General features: G+C 40.7%; 2 protein-coding genes across 2 annotated transcripts; one reads left to right on the top strand and one right to left on the bottom strand.

Moving 5' to 3' along the window:
- The first annotated feature begins 1,608 nt into the window (after positions 1–1,608).
- pik3c3 (phosphatidylinositol 3-kinase, catalytic subunit type 3) lies at positions 1,609–17,139 on the top strand. The gene is made up of 25 exons (XM_028038119.1): positions 1,609–1,975; positions 3,527–3,715; positions 3,811–3,954; positions 4,128–4,257; positions 5,613–5,699; positions 7,000–7,095; positions 7,208–7,279; positions 7,387–7,491; positions 7,574–7,666; positions 7,865–8,050; positions 9,444–9,574; positions 10,722–10,806; positions 10,926–10,993; positions 11,074–11,179; positions 11,275–11,391; positions 11,821–11,952; positions 13,768–13,896; positions 14,121–14,190; positions 15,010–15,074; positions 15,149–15,233; positions 15,323–15,397; positions 15,498–15,666; positions 15,833–15,923; positions 16,572–16,697; positions 16,839–17,139. Exons 1-25 carry the CDS (start codon positions 1,911–1,913, stop codon positions 16,851–16,853), a joined length of 2,631 nt encoding a protein of 876 aa, XP_027893920.1. The 5' UTR covers positions 1,609–1,910; the 3' UTR covers positions 16,854–17,139.
- On the bottom strand, positions 12,691–13,645 carry LOC114157273 (methyl-accepting chemotaxis protein II-like). Its single transcript, XM_028038122.1, has 2 exons — positions 12,878–13,645; positions 12,691–12,779 (listed from the first exon to the last, which is right to left on the bottom strand). The coding sequence occupies exon 1, from the start codon at positions 13,639–13,641 to the stop codon at positions 12,964–12,966; it is 678 nt and encodes a 225-aa protein (XP_027893923.1). The 5' UTR covers positions 13,642–13,645; the 3' UTR covers positions 12,691–12,779; positions 12,878–12,963.
- Positions 17,140–17,674: the final 535 nt, after the last annotated feature.

The following is a 17,674-nucleotide window of genomic DNA, read 5'->3' on the forward strand; positions in this document are numbered from 1 at the left end:
TCAGATTATCCCATTGCATTATGATGTTTCCTCTCCACAGTATAATGGTAGTGAGTGGGGTGGTGACCCTGATAGGTTCCTCAAACAGAGGGAATCCCTATGGATCTCTACCCTTCAAACCTTTGCTCCAAAGGGACTGAAGCATGAGATATTTCTGAATGTGATTATTTTTGTTGAATAAACCTTTTGACACCTAAAGAGAGATTAGCTTTAACATGAGTGCTAATGTCATGTTGCTTAGAAACATTTATAAGTTAAAATCCTCCTCTTTAAATGTGTCGCTTGGAAATACCTCCACTGGCCTATTATAATGTGGAAGTAACTCAAACCGCATCATGTCAGACCTTTTGAACTTAGGTGTTTACTGTCTTTTAGGGCTTTGGACAATAAAAGCTGAGAGTGAAACGATAACAACCAACAAAGATATTTGCTGGGAAGATTTGAATGCCCTAAAATTAAAACTGACTGCCACTACTTTATCCATCACTCATTTAATAAGTAGAAAATGTTTAGTTTTTGGTAAGAAAAAAAAAAAAGTTAAAAAAAGATGTGAAAATTAACAGTATATATTTTCAGATGAAACAATTGTTGTGCATGTTTATTTAAAAATTTCCTGTTATGTGAAATAGTATATTTCCATAGTGGATTCTGTAACATCAGATATTCTGGAACAGGATAAGTAAAAAGGGATTTCACAGTTGTTTTGAAAATTACAGTTCATGCATTCGGCGTTACACTTTCAAAGGAATACATTGACACCTTTAACATTACCATACAGCTTCCAAGACTAATTTGAATGCACTTTTTCTTATCTTGTTCCAAATTACTTGAGCACGCAATACACTCGACTTTAAGAGTATATATATATATATATATATATATATATATATATATATATATATATATATATATATATGTATATATATATATATATGATTAAGATATACCCATCACTTTTCATACACACATATATATATATATATATATATATATATATATATATATATATATATATATATATATATACAGTATATACAGTACAGACCAAAAGTTTGGACACACCTTTCTAATTAAATGGGTTTTCTTTATTTTCATGACTATTTATAAGGCAAGAAATCCCACTTATTAACCTGACAGGGCAGGTTGACCTATGAAGTGAAAACCATTTCAGGTGACTACCTCTTGAAGCTCATCGAGAAAATGCAGAGTGTGTGGAAAGCAGTAATCACAGCTAAAGGTTGCTACTTTGAAGAAACTAGAATATAAGGGCTATTTTCAGTTCTTTTACTTTACACTATGAATACACATGTGTTATTCATAGTTTTGATGCCTTCAGTGTGAATCTACAATGTCAATAGGAATAGCAATAAAGGAAACTCATTGAATTAAAAGGTGTGTCCAAACTTTTGGTCTGTACTGTATATATATATATAAGGTTTTATGTGTTCATGTCTGTGTGTTAAAGTATTGTAGATCCTTGATAATATTTTGTACACTGTACCTTTAACTATGAATGCTTGAAGCCCTGCTTCAGACCAAATAATCAACCCAAGATTCAACGATGGCTTTCATGGACTTCCTCGTCTTGCCGTATCGACATTCTATTACTGTGGCCTGACTGGAAATTTCGGTTTCTGCTGTGTAGCTACTAAAAACCTACAATCATGCCCGGTCAGACTGTAGCTATACTAGCGTCTTAGCAGTGACTAAAAACATTAATTTATATATTTTAAACAGTTTACAGTCTGATAAAGCCTCCAGCTCCGTTGTCCGGCTTTTATCCGGTCTCTGCGCCGAGCCCAGGCCTTGTTGTCGCAATAGTCTTCCACAAAAAAAAAAAAACGTCCGGGGATTTTAATGTTGAAGTCGTCCGGTTTGGGAGTAAAATTTAGTGTTTTTCCCCTCGGAAGATGGACACAGACAAGTTTAACTATGTCTACAGCTGTGACCTGGACATTAATGTTCAACTGAAGATGTAAGTTGGGCTGCTGAAGCCGTGTGTTTTGATGAATCTACGGAACTACTTTGTTCTTCGATCTGTGTGTTGGCGGTATGGCTCGGTGCAGCGTATGACATTTTCCACTGTAGTGGGATTTTATAAGTCCCTTCGAGTGCTAATTTATTATTTAATAGGTGGCAAGAAGAGATGAACTGTTTTAATTTGTGTTTTGGTCTTTCCATATTCTGCCAGGTCGTTGGTTTCTATTCATAGTGAACTGCAGTGTTTTGATTCGCTACATTTTTCTTTGTTGTGTCGGTCCTGTTTATGACCAGAATTAATAAAGTCTTACATAAAGTAACTAGTAAGCGAAAAGTATTGAAATTAATCCTCTGGTACTGCCGTGACTCAGGGAGCATGTGCCCTCTCGTTCTCCTTAGAGGTAATTTGATATCTTCATTGATACATTATGCTTATTTAACAGTAACACTCTAGTCATTTGTCCAATTTTTCCTTTTCAGCTGGTCAAATGGTGAACAATTAGTTTTTTCTCTGCACATACCATGCATAAAAACGGAGAATTCCTACTTTCTTTCAGTCTATAAACGCACCAACAAACGAAATGTTTCTTGAGTTTTTGTGTGTGTGTGTTTTTTTAAAGTTCAGTGAACTATGCTTCGCATTTACGGGAATAATCTTAAATAGTCTCTTGTGGAATGCTTCATCTGGTCTTAATTTTTTGTTTTTGTAATAAAAGCAAATGCATGCACTCATATTCTGTTGCAAAGTAGCTCAAACTCTTGTTACAAGTTTTTAGATCTATGACTGAGTCCACTCTAACATATGAATATGCATCAGAGCTGAATCAGACAGCTGATTTATCTCCTCAGAAGTCAATTTCTAGAGGTGTGCAATACTGCATATTCTGCTCTCGATTAGATAGTAATTCAATACAGATTCAGTACTGCCGATAATGATACTAATACATATAACTCAAGTATGGTATTATCAAATTTCTGACCTCCAAGTGTTTTTTCTTTTGAATTATTTTGGTAAAATTTAAGACAGAATTTAGATAAAGTGGACCTGTGTCCACAAAATGCGCTAATAGCATCTTTACATCATGAACAGAAACAATATAAAAACTAATCAAATTTGAGTGCATTGTTTTCTCGATAAACAAAGTGCAAAAAATGATTGTTTGAGAGCAAATCAAAGCTAGATCTTTCTTATGGTAGAGCTGAGTAACTACTATACAAATTCAAGAGGGCATCTGAAACTAAAGTATTGATCTTATCACTTGAGTATCAACCTCATACTGACACCGTCTTGGTCTCGGAATCGACCACCTCTATCAGATTCTACAGAGTCCCGCTAACTCACCTAATATTTTAAATTAAATCATTCAAAAAATGTATTCGCACCAGTAGTCAACTTTATGCATTTTTGTTTTAGTCTGTGCTTCATCAGAAAACTAACAAAAGAAAAGGAAATAATCAGAGGCTTTTTAGCTGGGAAGAGGAATCATTAATCCTATTACTAGATTAACAATGCGTTTGCCTTTCTTCCTCTACTCTTCTCCAACAGCGGTAGTTTGGAAGGAAAGCGAGAGCAGAAGAGCTACAAGGCGCTGCTGGAGGACCCGATGCTGCGGTTTTCTGGTCTGTACCAGGAGAACTGCTCGGACCTCTACGTTACCTGCCAGGTGTTTGCAGAGGGGAAACCTCTCGCTCTGCCCGTCCGCACCTCGTACAAAGCCTTCAGCACACGGTGGAAGTAAGAACACAATCGGGGGTTTTTTCTTCTAGATCTTGATAGTAGTTTTCCTGTGATAACTACATTTTATCGACTTGTTTTTCTTTCCGATCCAGCTGGAATGAGTGGCTGCGGCTGCCGGTGAAGTACCCGGACCTTCCACAGAGCGCCCAGGTCGCGCTCACTGTGTGGGACATATATGGGCCCGGCAGAGCCGTTCCTGTTGGGGGAACCACAGTCACCTTGTTTGGCAAATATGGGTGAGTCTTCTGAGCCACAGCTATGCTTTGGTTGGCTTCTGCTGAGATAAATTAATAAAAATGAAACAAAAAGAGCTACCAGTTACTTTTTGTTTTATGTGTGCATCAAAATTTGCACTTATAATTCTCTGCCTGTAACACCTCGTAACTTCTGCCGCTGCTGTTTGCTCTAGCATGTTCCGGCAGGGGATGCATGACCTTAAAGTTTGGCCAGGTGTGGAGGGGGACGGAGGGGAGCCCACCACCACACCAGGACGCACCAGCAGCAGCCTGTCAGAGGACCAGATGGGCAGATTAGCCAAGGTATGGACAGTAAACAAGGAGTAGGGATGATGGTGTGTATTATTTACAATGTGGCATGGCAGAGTCTGGAAGGCAAATGGGAAAGCGTGAGATGGGAAGTTGTTTCTAAAGCGTCATCTGTTCCAGGGTCCCGATCTGGAGGTACTCAGTGATGTGAGTACGAATGGAAGAGCTGCCAATGCACTGTGTGGAGTGTGTGTGTGTGTGTAAAGTGTGTGTATGAAAGCCTCGGTCAAAATATGTTTGTATACAAATCTCACCACATCTAGACTATAGAAAGGACCGTAAATGCAGCTGGTCTCTGTTTAGTTTGAAGTGTTCTGTGTGGGAAACTAAACACATTTTGTCCCAGGTTTTTGGTGTGAACACGTCTGTGTTCCTGAAAGCATCACACACACACGTTTGTTTCTAACTTTTCTGCTGTTACTATACACTTATGTGTTGTAGAGGGTGTGTGCATGCTTTGGATTTGTATGAAATCACTAAGGTTTACGTAATTACTTAGACTGGATCTAACCTTGGATTTCTAGTTTCCAAAAACTCACAAATTCCTGTTTATGGTAGGAATATAGTCGGGTAGGAGCTGGATTCCTACCCGATCAACATGTTGATCGACCATAATTAGTGACCGACTGTTTGGAAATTCAAATATACAATCTTTTTTCAGACCAGCGAATGCACCACATCGGTTCTTGTTCAGGATAAAACCAAAACGCTCTTCGCTGTAGACGCTGTTATTGAATGACATAAAATATGTCAGTAGGTATGAGCAAATGCATTGTTTATTGTCACCAAGAAAGACTGATCAAAAACTGCTTGGGATTGTTGCTTTCTCTGTGTTACTGGTTTTAACAATGCCGCTTGTGCGAAAGCATCAAAAATTATAAATTTATCAGAAAATTATCGTGAGCAATACAATTACACTAGTTAATGCAACCGATGCACTCAAGTCGCCTAGTTGATAAATGTAAGTCTTATTTTTAAAGCCACATTTGTGTTTGTGGGGTTCTGACTGTGTGCAGATCAGCACCAGTAGGTCGTCGGAAATCGTTCACCGCATTCTGATTTGGGTGTTTTTTGTTTTAATGTTTCGAGAGTAGCGAACTTAGTCTTATCTAAAGTATTTTTGCAGCTACCTTGCTTTAAGGTGCAAGCTTTAATTCCAGCTGCTGAACATGTCTGTGCATAAATGTTGTTCTGGCAGCTGGCCTCGAGTTTGTGCATGATTGTTGGAGCTCACCAGCTGCTATCCTGCAAGCGGTTCCACTACAACAACAGCAAACAATCAATGTCTTTTAGCGTTTTAACGTCCTTTTCCCTCTTCCTCTGTGTCTTTGCTTCGCATCCCCATCCAGCTGACCAAGGCTCACCGGCAGGGCCACATGGTAAAGGTGGACTGGCTGGACCGGCTGACCTTCAGAGAGATCGAGATGATCAATGAGGTGAGATGGTCTGGCCCAATTCTGTCTCCAAACTGAGGTTGTTTTTTTTTAGATATTCATGTAGGTAAAATTTGTACATTTTTATCCCTTTTGAGCAACACTGTAGAAAAAGAAAAGTTTTGTCAACTTTTCTTCCAAGTAGTGTTCATCTGTATTTGTTGAGGAAAATTCATGAAAAATGTCAAAGATTTTCTGTGAACTTTTGCTGCTTTTCCGCTGAGTTTTTGGCCAGTCGTTTTACTGCTACGTAAAAATTAGGAAAGAAGTTGAAATTAATGGCCTTAAGAAAAAGGGGGCATATGTAGACAAAAGGCATACAGGTGAATTATCCTTCCTTTGATTGTCTGTATAGCAAGTGTAGTTTTATCGGTCAAATTGAGCTCCTGCAGTCTGGAAAAGTATGTTTATATTATTGAATTAGATTCAGTTTCCAGGTCTGAGTAAGTATGAAAAATAAAAATAAGACCAGGGAAAAATAAATGTATTTCCAGATTTTTAAGACCATTGGATTGGAAAATTTTAGCCACAAAAATTGTTATAATCTGGAGGAATATCTAGGAATATGTTGTATATTTGTTTTTTTTATATATATATATACAGATTTAGTAAAATATGTGGGCAGAGTTTCTAAAGATCAGACTTAAAACAGTTTCTTTGCTAGGTTGTCTGTTATGTGCGTACACAATACTGGATCATCTCTTTAGCAAAGTATTTTATTCAAGGTTTCCCCCAGAAAACATACCAAGCCTGGTGGTTGGGTGTTAGGGCAGTCAGTCATCTAGCAGCCCGTTGTGTTTTTGAGTTAAAAAATGTTTAAAGTAGACAGGAAATTTGAAAATACCACTTGATAATTATGTATTATTGGTAGATTAGTATCTGAACACCAACTATAAGGTCATAAAAAATGCAAACATTTTAAAAAGACTTAAATAAATAAGCAATGCTAAGCTTGGTGGGGGCACAAGTAAAGCCTGGTGGCCCTCCAGGCTCATAATACACTGGGGGAAGCCCTGTTGTTATTTTTTTGTGTCAGACTGATTTATAGTTTAATGGCTAAACACAGGCAGAAAAAAAAAACATTCCTCCGAAAATGACTCAGTAACTGATCGGAAAATGAAAGAAAAATGTAAAGGACAATGTTTAGGGACATTCAGAAAGCCTGGAGAAAACGTTGACTGTAATTAGCTTGAAAGATTACAGGAAGTTCTCATTTCTTGGGAACTAAAGGTGAAGAAAAGAGGGATGGTTCCTGCCTTGCACAGGTCTTTGAATTTATAGAAATAAATTTGTGTTTCTGCAGAGCGAGAAGCGCAGCTCGAACTTCATGTACCTCATGGTGGAGTTTCCTCGTGTCAAGACAAACGACAAGGAGTACAGCATCGTGTACTACGAGAAGGTTAGCTTCACCTTTTTAACATCCATCCAGGTGTAAACCGTACCTCACGCAGCATTGAGCTGTGCTTTGTTGTGCTGCTGAATCAGCTGATGGTCGCTTCGTCTCTGTACAGGATGGAGACGAAGCGTCGCCCGCTCTGACCAGCAGCGACATCGTCAAAGTCCCCGACCCGCACTTGGGGATGGTGAGATCAGATTTATGGAATCTCTGCAGATATCAATAAACTCCAAAAGAAGATTTAATTCAACAAGATTTTAACAATAAATCTTGGTTTTGCTGGGTCCTCCTCAGGAGAACCTGGTGGAGAGCAAGCACCACAAACTGGCTCGCAGCCTTCGCAGCGGACCCTCGGACCACGACCTGAAGCCCAACGCCGCCACGCGGGATCAGCTCAACGTAAGAAAACAGCAGTTTTAATTTTTACGATTTTAGAAGGATGAAGCCCAACAGTGAGCGAATGTTTGGACGTCACCAACAGATCATCGTGAGCTACCCTCCAACCAAGCAGCTGAGCTCTGAAGAGCAGGACCTGGTGTGGAAGTTCAGATACTACCTCACCACTCAGGAGAAGGTGGGGGCGTTTCTACTTCTTTCTAGTCATTCTCTCTTATAAACCTGTCACAATATGCAATAAATCAATTAATTGCTTGATAAATGATTTAATATGCCATTAAAGAGATGCTCCCCTTTAATGTAATTGGAAATTTGTTTTCAATTTGCTGTTGTCTATAATTTGCCACCTGCTCTCTTCCTCTTCCTCTGGCTTCAGGCTCTGGCAAAGTTCCTGAAATGTGTGAACTGGGATCTGCCCCAGGAGGCCAAGCAGGCCTTGGAGCTCCTGGGCAAGTGGAGGCCCATGGACGTGGAGGACTCCCTGGAGCTGCTGTCTTCCCATTTCACCAACCCCACAGTGAGGCGCTACGCTGTGGCACGCCTTCAACAGGCTGATGACGAGGTACCGCTAGATATCGGCGCCCACGGCACAAAACCCTGAATATAACTTACCGTAGGAGCATAATCTCCCACTGAAACATTATGGTACTCCGACCTTTATTTCAAGTAAATTGTTTCTGTTATTGGCACCTCTTCACCATCTTGAAAGTACAGAATATCTACTTACTACCTTTTTAAAGTCAGTCAGAGCATCTGGGGATTTGTAATTAGCAAAGCATGACTTCCTGTTTCCCTCGGTAAATAAATCGCATGACACAGATCCCCATTTCTCTTAGTCACTCTTTTAAACCGAGACAGAGCTTCCTATTTAAGTAGGCCAGATGTGTGTTCAAAATGGCCAGAAGAAAACAGCTTTTCACCTGAACTTTCTTGTATCCAAAAAGCTCTAAGTAGCTGAAGCTGTGACGAACAAGGCCTCACTTTGGCTTTATTTGCCTTATTTTGCCTTCGTTCACAGTGAGAAGGGGGATTTGGATTTGGGAGGTAAAAAAAGAAAAAAAAATCTCCAACGCTCACGAAGTATCATCTTGATTTCACCTGGTCTTCATATAAACCAGCTATATCTCAGCTGTTTGTTTAGGAGTAATGCCAGACAAAAGTCCTCAGAACCAGTCAGTTGAATGCAGTACAAAAACATTCTGATCATAATATAGTACAATCAAGCTAATGCTAATTGGGAAAAGGCTATTCTTTGAAAGTCCAGCAGATTGCACTCGGTAAATGATTTTGCATCCATTCCTCCGCCTGTCTGCGGACCTGCTCACTGAGCAGAGGAACCGCTCGATGTTAAAACGATAACGACCCAAAACATTTAGCCAAATCAGCCTGGAAATGGTTCCTGAGATACACAGTCAGGCATGCCTGCCCTTTGACCTTAACTCTATTGAAAACTTGAGCTGAAGAAGAAAGAAATCTTTTTAAGCATCTTTCTCAGGAAGGTCGGGGAGTCAGGTCATCCTTAAAGAGTCTTATAAGGTCTTAACTTTATCTAAAATGAAGGCCTTAAAATGTTTTCAATTCAATAAGAAAATGCAAGTTGGCCTTAAATACATTAATTGCAGGACTATTTGATGTGGGTTTTTTTACTTTAGAGACATTTTTGTCAGATAATGGGGGTTGGATCTCTTTCTGTGACTTGAGATTGTTGAAGCTACCAGCAGCTAGCTGCTAGTATGCCCTCAGTAACCAGCTAGCTAGCTTTCTTACCTCTATACTGGTCTTAATTATAATGCAGTAAGTTCCCCCAGTCCTCCCCTATATTTATAGTATTTTCAGCCTTAAATTTCATTCAAAGTGGCATTAAAAATGTCTGTAAATAGTCTTAAATGTTACTTGCTACAACCTGCAGTTACTCTGACGGTGCTGATCCTTGTCTGGCCCTCTCGTCCCTTCAGGACCTGCTGATGTACCTCCTCCAGCTGGTGCAAGCGCTCAAATACGAGAGCTTCAATGACATCCAGGGAGGCTTGGAGCCAGGCAGCAAGAGAGACAGCCAGGGACTTTCAGATGACTCCACGCTGGACAGGTCAGAGCAACATCAGCAGAGCCGCCCCCTGGCTGCATATCACATGAAAGCCGCAGCAACAGGCATGAGCTGAAGGGGGCTATTCTCTGGAATCGGGGGGTAGAAATGTCAGCAGGTGATCTAAATTTACCCCCAGACACGCCGATTTTCAACGTTTGATTATTTCTGTTTCAGGAGGCGTTGAAAATGCTTTGGCTGTTAGGCTTTCACTGGCAGCCGCGCAGCTGAGGCTGCAGGCTCAAGCTGCTGGCTCAGCGCAGACATGCAGCGGCCACACTGACTTCAGTGTCATGTGATAAAATAGTCGTTAATGTAATTTCTGCTTTAACTGCTATATTTACACTGCAAAAACACAATATCTTACCAAGTATTTTTGGTCCAGTTTCTAGTTAGTTTAGTCTTATTTCAAGTTTACTAACTTGCACATAAATTATCAGCAAGACATAGGAGCTTGTTTTAAGCCAATCATTTATTAATATTACTAATAAAACATACTAGTTATAAGGGAAATAATCTGCCAATGAAACAAGACATCTTTCCCATATTATAAATTAAAATAATATGTTCCTCTGGAAGATTATTTCACTTATAAAAAATCTTTTCATGAATTTTAATGAATTTGTGACTTAAAACAAGCTCATCCAGTATACCATGCTAAAAGGTTACTTGTGAGTTAGTTTTGTCTCACTTAAGGTGAACTAAGATATTTGCACAATTGTCACAATAACAAATTTTATGGACGATAAATTGTCCCAGAAATCTTTTCAATAAGTGATCATATTGGTGTTTTGAAACCATTTTCAAGTAATATATTGATGATGGCACAAAAATGCAAGTTTGTTTCCCAGAGACCAACAATCTTTAATTTAGTGAAGAACACTGAACACTGGAAGGTATTTTAAATATTCAAAAATAAATGCAACAGCAAAAAAACAATAAATAAAAGGCAAGTAAGAATCACTCACAACCGAAACCAATCATGCAAACATGATTGCCCTTCAAAAATAATCAGAATAGAAATGATTGAGCTGATTTAATTTGTCATGCTATTAACTGGTTTATTGTTTACTGCGACAGGCTTCGGTCTGATTTTGTGTTTTTGCGGCGTAGCTGGGATTTTATGTTTGCCGTTTCGTTTCTGTCTCAGTTCTCAGATCCTGTCGGTTCCGTCCGGATCGTCTTCCACCCCCCAGCAGAAAGGCAAGGAAGGAGCGGACAGCGAGACGCTGGAGGTGATAAAACCGTCCCAAAGACAACCGAGGATCAAAGAAAACACACAAAAATGACATTATAAATGATCACATGATCATAAATTTCCGTTTGTGCTTCATTTATTTATTTATCTATTTAGCAAGACTTGTGCACCTTTCTCATATCGCGCGCCTGCAAGAACGCTACGCTCGCCAACTACTTGTACTGGTGAGCAACGATCACCCAGAACAGCAGCAGCATTTCACTGGGACATGACGTTGTAAAATTGACTCCGTTTTTCTCCTCAGGTACGTGATTGTGGAATGTGAGGATCAGGACACGAAGCAGAGGGATCCCAAAACTCACGAGATGTACCTGAACGTCATGAGGCGGTTCAGCCAGGCGCTGCTCAAGGTGAGTGTTTCCCTGACCAGATTGAAGCGCAACATGTTCGGCAGCAAACCAGCTGAGCTGTTTCTTCTTCTTCTTCTTCTCTCTCCTCACCGCAGGGCGATAAGAGCGTGAGGGTGATGCGGTCGCTTTTGGCCGCCCAGCAGACCTTCGTGGACAGGCTGGTGCAGCTTATGAAGGCCGTCCAGAGGGAGAGCGGGAACCGCAAGAAGAAGGTAACAACAGCGTTGTTTTACTAGTAGATTACTCTGCCAGCTAATCGATTGATCCAGTTTTAAAGAATGGTCATGCTCTGCTGATTTTTCTTTCAACAACTTGAGTCGTTTCATACGATATTAGAAATGCATTAAAATATGCGAATAAACTACTAGTTCACTTGAGGAGTTCTGGGTGGAACATATTTACAGTAAACGACTGCTTTTTCTTTAATCTTTAGAGAAAAATGTGTATTTTTTGCACAGTTTTAGACACACAGAGTTACTACTCTGTGTGTGTTCTTCCAGCAAATTGCCTCTTTTTGGGCCTGCATAATCCAATTAACGATGAATCGATTACTGTATTGGTTGACACTTATTTCAGTAATCGATTAATCCGATTAATTGCCGTTTAAAAAAGCGCCATTATTCTTTCCAAATTCTCCGCAGACGGAGCGGCTGCAGGCTCTGCTGGCCGACAACGAGAAGGTCAACCTCTCGGACATCGAGCCGATTCCTCTTCCTCTGGAGCCTCAGATCAGGATCAGAGGGATCGTCCCGGAGACGGCAACGCTCTTTAAGGTTTTCTATTGCTTAAATCCTCCTCTGATCACGTGTCTATCTGCCTTCGAAAGCAGATGATTGTCTCTGCCGAAGGACAAGTTGAGATTTAAAAGAATCGCTCAGGTGCTGCAAGTTTGCTTTCATGTCACATTGACATGAAAGGAGTTACACCCGTTAAGAAATACTGCCGACTTAAATGGAGGATCCATTTGTGTAGAACCAGGTTTGGGTGGCGCGTTAGTGCAACAGATGAAGCTGGCTTTCTTTCTCTTACTGACGAACACACATCTCCTCCTGCACTTCAGCTTGTTTTCTAGTTTGCTTTATGAGCGGAAAGCCTCCACTCACCGTGCTGCTGTCTCATGCTAACTTTGCATTTCCTAACATGCTCATATTATTTCACACTGAGAAATAAAAGAGTAAGCAATAGACTCTTGATTGGTGATGTGTTGTCAAAAAATCTTTTAAGAAACCAAGGACTCTTACTCCCAAGAACCTTTTCACATATCTTCTTTAAACAACAAATCTCAATGTGTTTTATTGAGCATGAATGGAAGGAAAGGAAACATATTTATTACATTTTTCTAAATGAGAATCTGAAAAGTGTGGCGTGCATTTTCATTAAACCAATTTTACTGTGATATCCCAAATCCAGTTAAATCCTCAAAATTTCCAGAGCTGTTTTTCAAAAAAGAATGGGCAAAAATGTGTAAATATGGTAGAAAGACACCCAAAACAGCATATTGAGTCAGGTGCTCGTCACATTTTCAGATTTTTATTTGTGAAATGTACTAAATTGGTGCATTATCTTCCTTCCACTGTATAATCCTCCTCCTGGCTGCAATCTGCCTCATTCTGTCTGCAATCCGCCTCATTCTGTCTGCAATCTGCCTCACTCTGTCTGCAATCTGCCTCATTCTGTCTGCAATCTGCCTCACTCCACATAAATACAAACATTTAAACTCTTTCAAGGATTTGGGTGTCTGGTGGAAGAACGATGCCCGCCGTGTTTTCAGACGGCGGCTTTGTTCAGATCCTGTCTGCAATCCACCTCATTCTGTCTGCAATCCGCCTCATTCTGTCTGCAATCTGCCTCACTCTGTCTGCAATCCGCCTCATTCTGTCTGCAATCTGCCTCACTCTGTCTGCAATCCGCCTCATTCTGTCTGCAATCTGCCTCACTCTGTCTGCAATCCGCCTCATTCTGTCTGCAATCCGCCTCACTCTGTCTGCAATCCGCCTCATTCTGTCTGCAATCTGCCTCACTCTGTCTGCAATCTGCCTCATTCTGTCTGCAATCTGCCTCACTCTGTCTGCAATCTGCCTCACTCTGTCTGCAATCTGCCTCATTCTGTCTGCAATCCGCCTCATTCTGTCTGCAATCCGCCTCATTCTGTCTGCAATCCGCCTCATTCTGTCTGCAATCTGCCTCATTCTGTCTGCAATCCGCCTCACTCTGTCTGCAATCCGCCTCATTCTGTCTGCAATCCGCCTCACTCTGTCTGCAATCCGCCTCATTCTGTCTGCAATCTGCCTCATTCTGTCTGCAATCTGCCTCATTCTGTCTGCAATCTGCCTCATTCTGTCTGCAATCCGCCTCATTCTGTCTGCAATCTGCCTCACTCTGTCTGCAATCTGCCTCATTCTGTCTGCAATCTGCCTCATTCTGTCTGCAATCTGCCTCACTCTGTCTGCAATCTGCCTCATTCTGTCTGCAATCTGCCTCATTCTGTCTGCAATCTGCCTCACTCTGTCTGCAATCTGCCTCATTCTGTCTGCAATCTGCCTCACTCTGTCTGCAATCTGCCTCACTCTGTCTGCGTTATGCCTCAGAGCGCTCTGATGCCGGCCAAGCTGATCTTCAAAACCGAGGACGGGGCCATGTACCCCGTTATCTTCAAACATGGAGACGACCTGAGACAGGACCAGCTCATCCTGCAGATCATCTCGCTCATGGACAAAGTAAGACCTGTTTGAAATGCTCTCTACGGTAGTTTGCTTTCAATTTGATTTGAATGTATCTGTAAAATAAATAATGAAGTAGCTTGGAATGAGAACTGAAACCTGTAAGGCTGGGATTCTGAGATGTCATGCTCACATATACATACATAGCACTTCTTGGCAAGCTGGTAATTCAATTTAGCTAGCATTTCTTTAGGATTTGTTTGTTTGTGTTTTGTGTTCAGCTTTTAAGGAAGGAGAACTTGGACCTGAAACTGACTCCATATAAGGTACTGGCCACCAGCACCAAACACGGTAAGCAGTTCAGACAAAACTTGCTTGTTATTGTTGCAAAAGAGTTTGTATATCTGGTAGAGGAATATTAAATTATAGAGTCTATAATGGACTGTTCTGATACTGGATTTAATCTAAGACTGTGAGATAAATCAATTTTGCAGATCTGCAGAACTCTATTTTTTTTTTAAATTAGATCTTTTTTTTCCACCAATGCAATGCAACCAATTTTTTAATTCAATTATTCTCTGGTTTTCATAGAGTGATGTCAGCATTCTGTTGTCTATTTGGACTTTGAATTCAGGTCAGCTCTGTCATGGAGTATTAGGGCAAGGCTGCAATTTTTTTATTTTACCAGAATAAAGCCGTAAATTTATGAGAACTCCAGCACAAAAAATAACAAATTAAAATGAGGAATGTTGAGCGTATTGTGAAGTTGGTATAAGTTTTACTATAAAAAAATGCTTCATCTTCCAACACATCAGCATCAAATTACCATCAGTATCAGGACTTTAAAATGATTGAACAAATGAATGTGTATTTCATAAAAGAACCACTATTGAAGCTTTTTTTTCTCGATAAAATGACTTCTCGTAATTTTGAAGATGTTCTAGTAAGACTGCATCTTTATTCTGTTAATATTACGACTGCGTTCTAGTAATTACTTCAGAATTCTGGGGGATGATTAAAATAAGACGGTTTTTGACAAGATTTTCTGTCAAATTTGTAAAAGACCGTTAATTTTTTAAATACTAAAATCAGATCTGATATGGCAAAAAAAAAAAAAAGAATCAGAGATATTACTTTCAAAATGACCAAAGTCGCGCGTTATTGTTCCAGGTTACATGCAGTTCGTCCAGTCCGTTCCTGTTGCCGAGGTCTTGGCCACTGAGGGCAACATCCAGGTGAGCTGGTTTAACCGCAGTGGTATACGAGGTATGAGTGAGAACAATGATCCGATCCGTTCTCATTGACACAGAGCTTCTTCAGGAAGCACGCGCCGAGCGAAAAGGGCCCCTACGGCATCAGCTCTGAGGTGATGGACACCTACGTTAAGAGCTGCGGTGAGACCCTCGGCATGCTGCAGCTTTAAATAAAACATAACCAGCTGAACTCGGCAGCATACTGAACGAATGTCCCTCTGCTCCTCCAGCTGGTTACTGCGTCATCACATATATCCTGGGAGTTGGAGACAGACACCTGGACAACCTGCTGCTGACAAAAACTGGTGAGGGGGAAATTTGTCTGTGAAGCCACAATCCCAGGTTCAGGATCTTTTTTTCTTTTTTTTTTTAAAATCAAGTTTATCCTCACTCTCGCTCTCCCAGGGAAGCTCTTCCACATAGACTTTGGCTACATCCTGGGTCGAGACCCCAAGCCGCTGCCGCCGCCCATGAAGCTGAGCAAAGAGATGGTGGAGGGCATGGGGGGGACGCAGAGCGAGCAGTACCAGGAGTTCAGGAAGCAGTGCTACACCGCCTTCCTCCACCTCAGGAGGTACTAAGACTTATCCCAAACTCTGAGTGTCGGCAAAAACTAGACATTTCTTTCAACCGTCGGGCTTACTGTTGTGTTTGAGGGATTATTATATGCTAATGCATGTTAAAAGTGTTCACTGCAGAGATCGGATCAGTTTGTAAAGTTCTTTCACTTATTTTCTCAGGTACTCCAACCTGATCCTGAATCTTTTTTCCCTCATGGTGGATGCCAATATTCCTGACATCGCTCTGGAGCCTGACAAGACCGTTAAAAAGGTGACAAAAGCACTTATTCATGTTCTATAAACCTTTACAAAAAATATAGATAACGAGTAAGGAGGATGAAAAGAAATGGGTACATGTAGTTTTTATTTTTCTTTATTTCACTATTTTTGGATGAACAGTCGTGATGGATTGACCGGTGCTTTGGGATCTTGTTTTATATCCTGAACCTGCTTGAAGCATCTCTGAAGCTTCTGTAACTTAAAAAAAACTAAAAATTGTGATTAAATTCTGACTTTGATCTCAGAATACTAATCCAAATAAATAACCAAACAGTCTTAGATTGATGTCAATTTTGTCATTATATGAAAATAATCACACAATGTAGGAATATTTGTTTTTGCACTTCATGCACACTGAAAGCCTGTCCCAAATTTACTTGGTGGATTTGAGTTTTATGGCTGGGGTTTGCCTGATGATGCATAAACAATTTAAACAATTGAAATTATTCTGAGAAGAAAAAAAAAAAACAGAATTCTGAGATTAAAGTCACAACGTTTTCCTTTTTTTAGTGGCTTTAGTTCTGTGTCGACACGGCTAACATTTTGAAGTGATTGTTACTGAATGACGAGGTTTCTGCACCTGGGCTTGTGGTCAGCTTCTCACCACGTCGTGATAACTGTAACTCTAACGTGCCGCCAGGTGCAGGATAAGTTCAGACTGGACCTGTCGGACGAGGAGGCGGTTCACTACATGCAGAGCCTGATTGATGAGAGCGTGGGAGCTCTGTTCGCTGCCGTGGTCGAGCAGATACACAAATTTGCACAGGTAAGCCCACTCTACAGCAGATGATCACCGTTTGTGCAGCTGAATGTTTTATTTAGCAGATAATGATCCAGAAAATTTCAACTTTCTTGTAAATAAGACGAGAATGCAGCCCGACTCGACCTTCGTTTCTGTTCTTTCCAGTATTGGCGCAGATGAACAATGCAGACGACGGGCGACGTGAGGCTGACCTGGATGAAAGCTTTGCACCACAAATATGCGATCATGAAGCTCTGGCCCGCCTGTGTGCTCACGAAGAAGGCAAGAGGAAACCCGGAAACACTGCTGGGGGACAAAAAGGCCAAGAATGCACTGCCAACCTTTACTGAAAGACAACAAACCAAGGACATGTAAATCTTCTGTTTGCTCCTGTATATACGATGTACAATAATTACGGAATGAATGAAACGTGAGGCCAAATAAAGAGACTGTTGCTGCGACCGAGCGCGCCCGTGTTTTCACTCGGAGCTGGTGTATATTTTCCCGTTGGTGCGGCCCGAGCGGAGCTGCTGAGCAGCGTTTATGGTACGTGACGTGTTTCTGCTGACCCGTCTCTGGACGGTCATGCTCTCGATGCTGGGGGTTGGAACAAGCTGAGCTCTGAGGTTTGGTGAGTCACTGACAGAGTGACTAAGCATTTCCTGTTAGAGAAGGCCAGGACTCACTGCTTTATATCAGCTTGTGAACTTTTTTTCTCCACCTGACTGCTGTTTAACATAAAACGTCCATGACAAAGTACAAAGGTGGGCGATATATTTAGTTGCGCACCACTCTGGATTCTGGGAGATTTTAGTCACGTTACAGAAATCCATATATTTTTAGAGTCTAAAACTTGTGTCCATGAAGACATGTTTGGATAAAAGTGCTGCACATATTTTTATTTGGAAAATCAAAAGCTGGTGTTGGAAAAACAGGTCAAATTTTAGCAGTTTGTAAAAAGATACACACAACTGAGTTTTTTTTTTTTTTCCCCTTTTGAA

The sequence above is a fragment of the Xiphophorus couchianus genome, chromosome 14 (genome assembly GCF_001444195.1).
Source record: "Xiphophorus couchianus chromosome 14, X_couchianus-1.0, whole genome shotgun sequence".
Classification (NCBI taxonomy): Eukaryota; Metazoa; Chordata; class Actinopteri; order Cyprinodontiformes; family Poeciliidae; genus Xiphophorus; species Xiphophorus couchianus.

Coding starts and splice junctions, on each gene's coding strand:
- pik3c3 (XM_028038119.1), top strand. CDS start 1,911: ATGGACACAGACAAGTTTAACTATGTCTACAGCTGTGACCTGGACATT. Junction 15,075..15,148: donor CCACTGAGGGCAACATCCAG/GTGAGCTGGTTT, acceptor TCATTGACACAG/AGCTTCTTCAGGAAGCACGC. Junction 15,924..16,571: donor CTGACAAGACCGTTAAAAAG/GTGACAAAAGCA, acceptor ACGTGCCGCCAG/GTGCAGGATAAGTTCAGACT.
- LOC114157273 (XM_028038122.1), bottom strand. CDS start 13,641: ATGAGGCAGATTGCAGACAGAGTGAGGCAGATTGCAGACAGAATGAGG.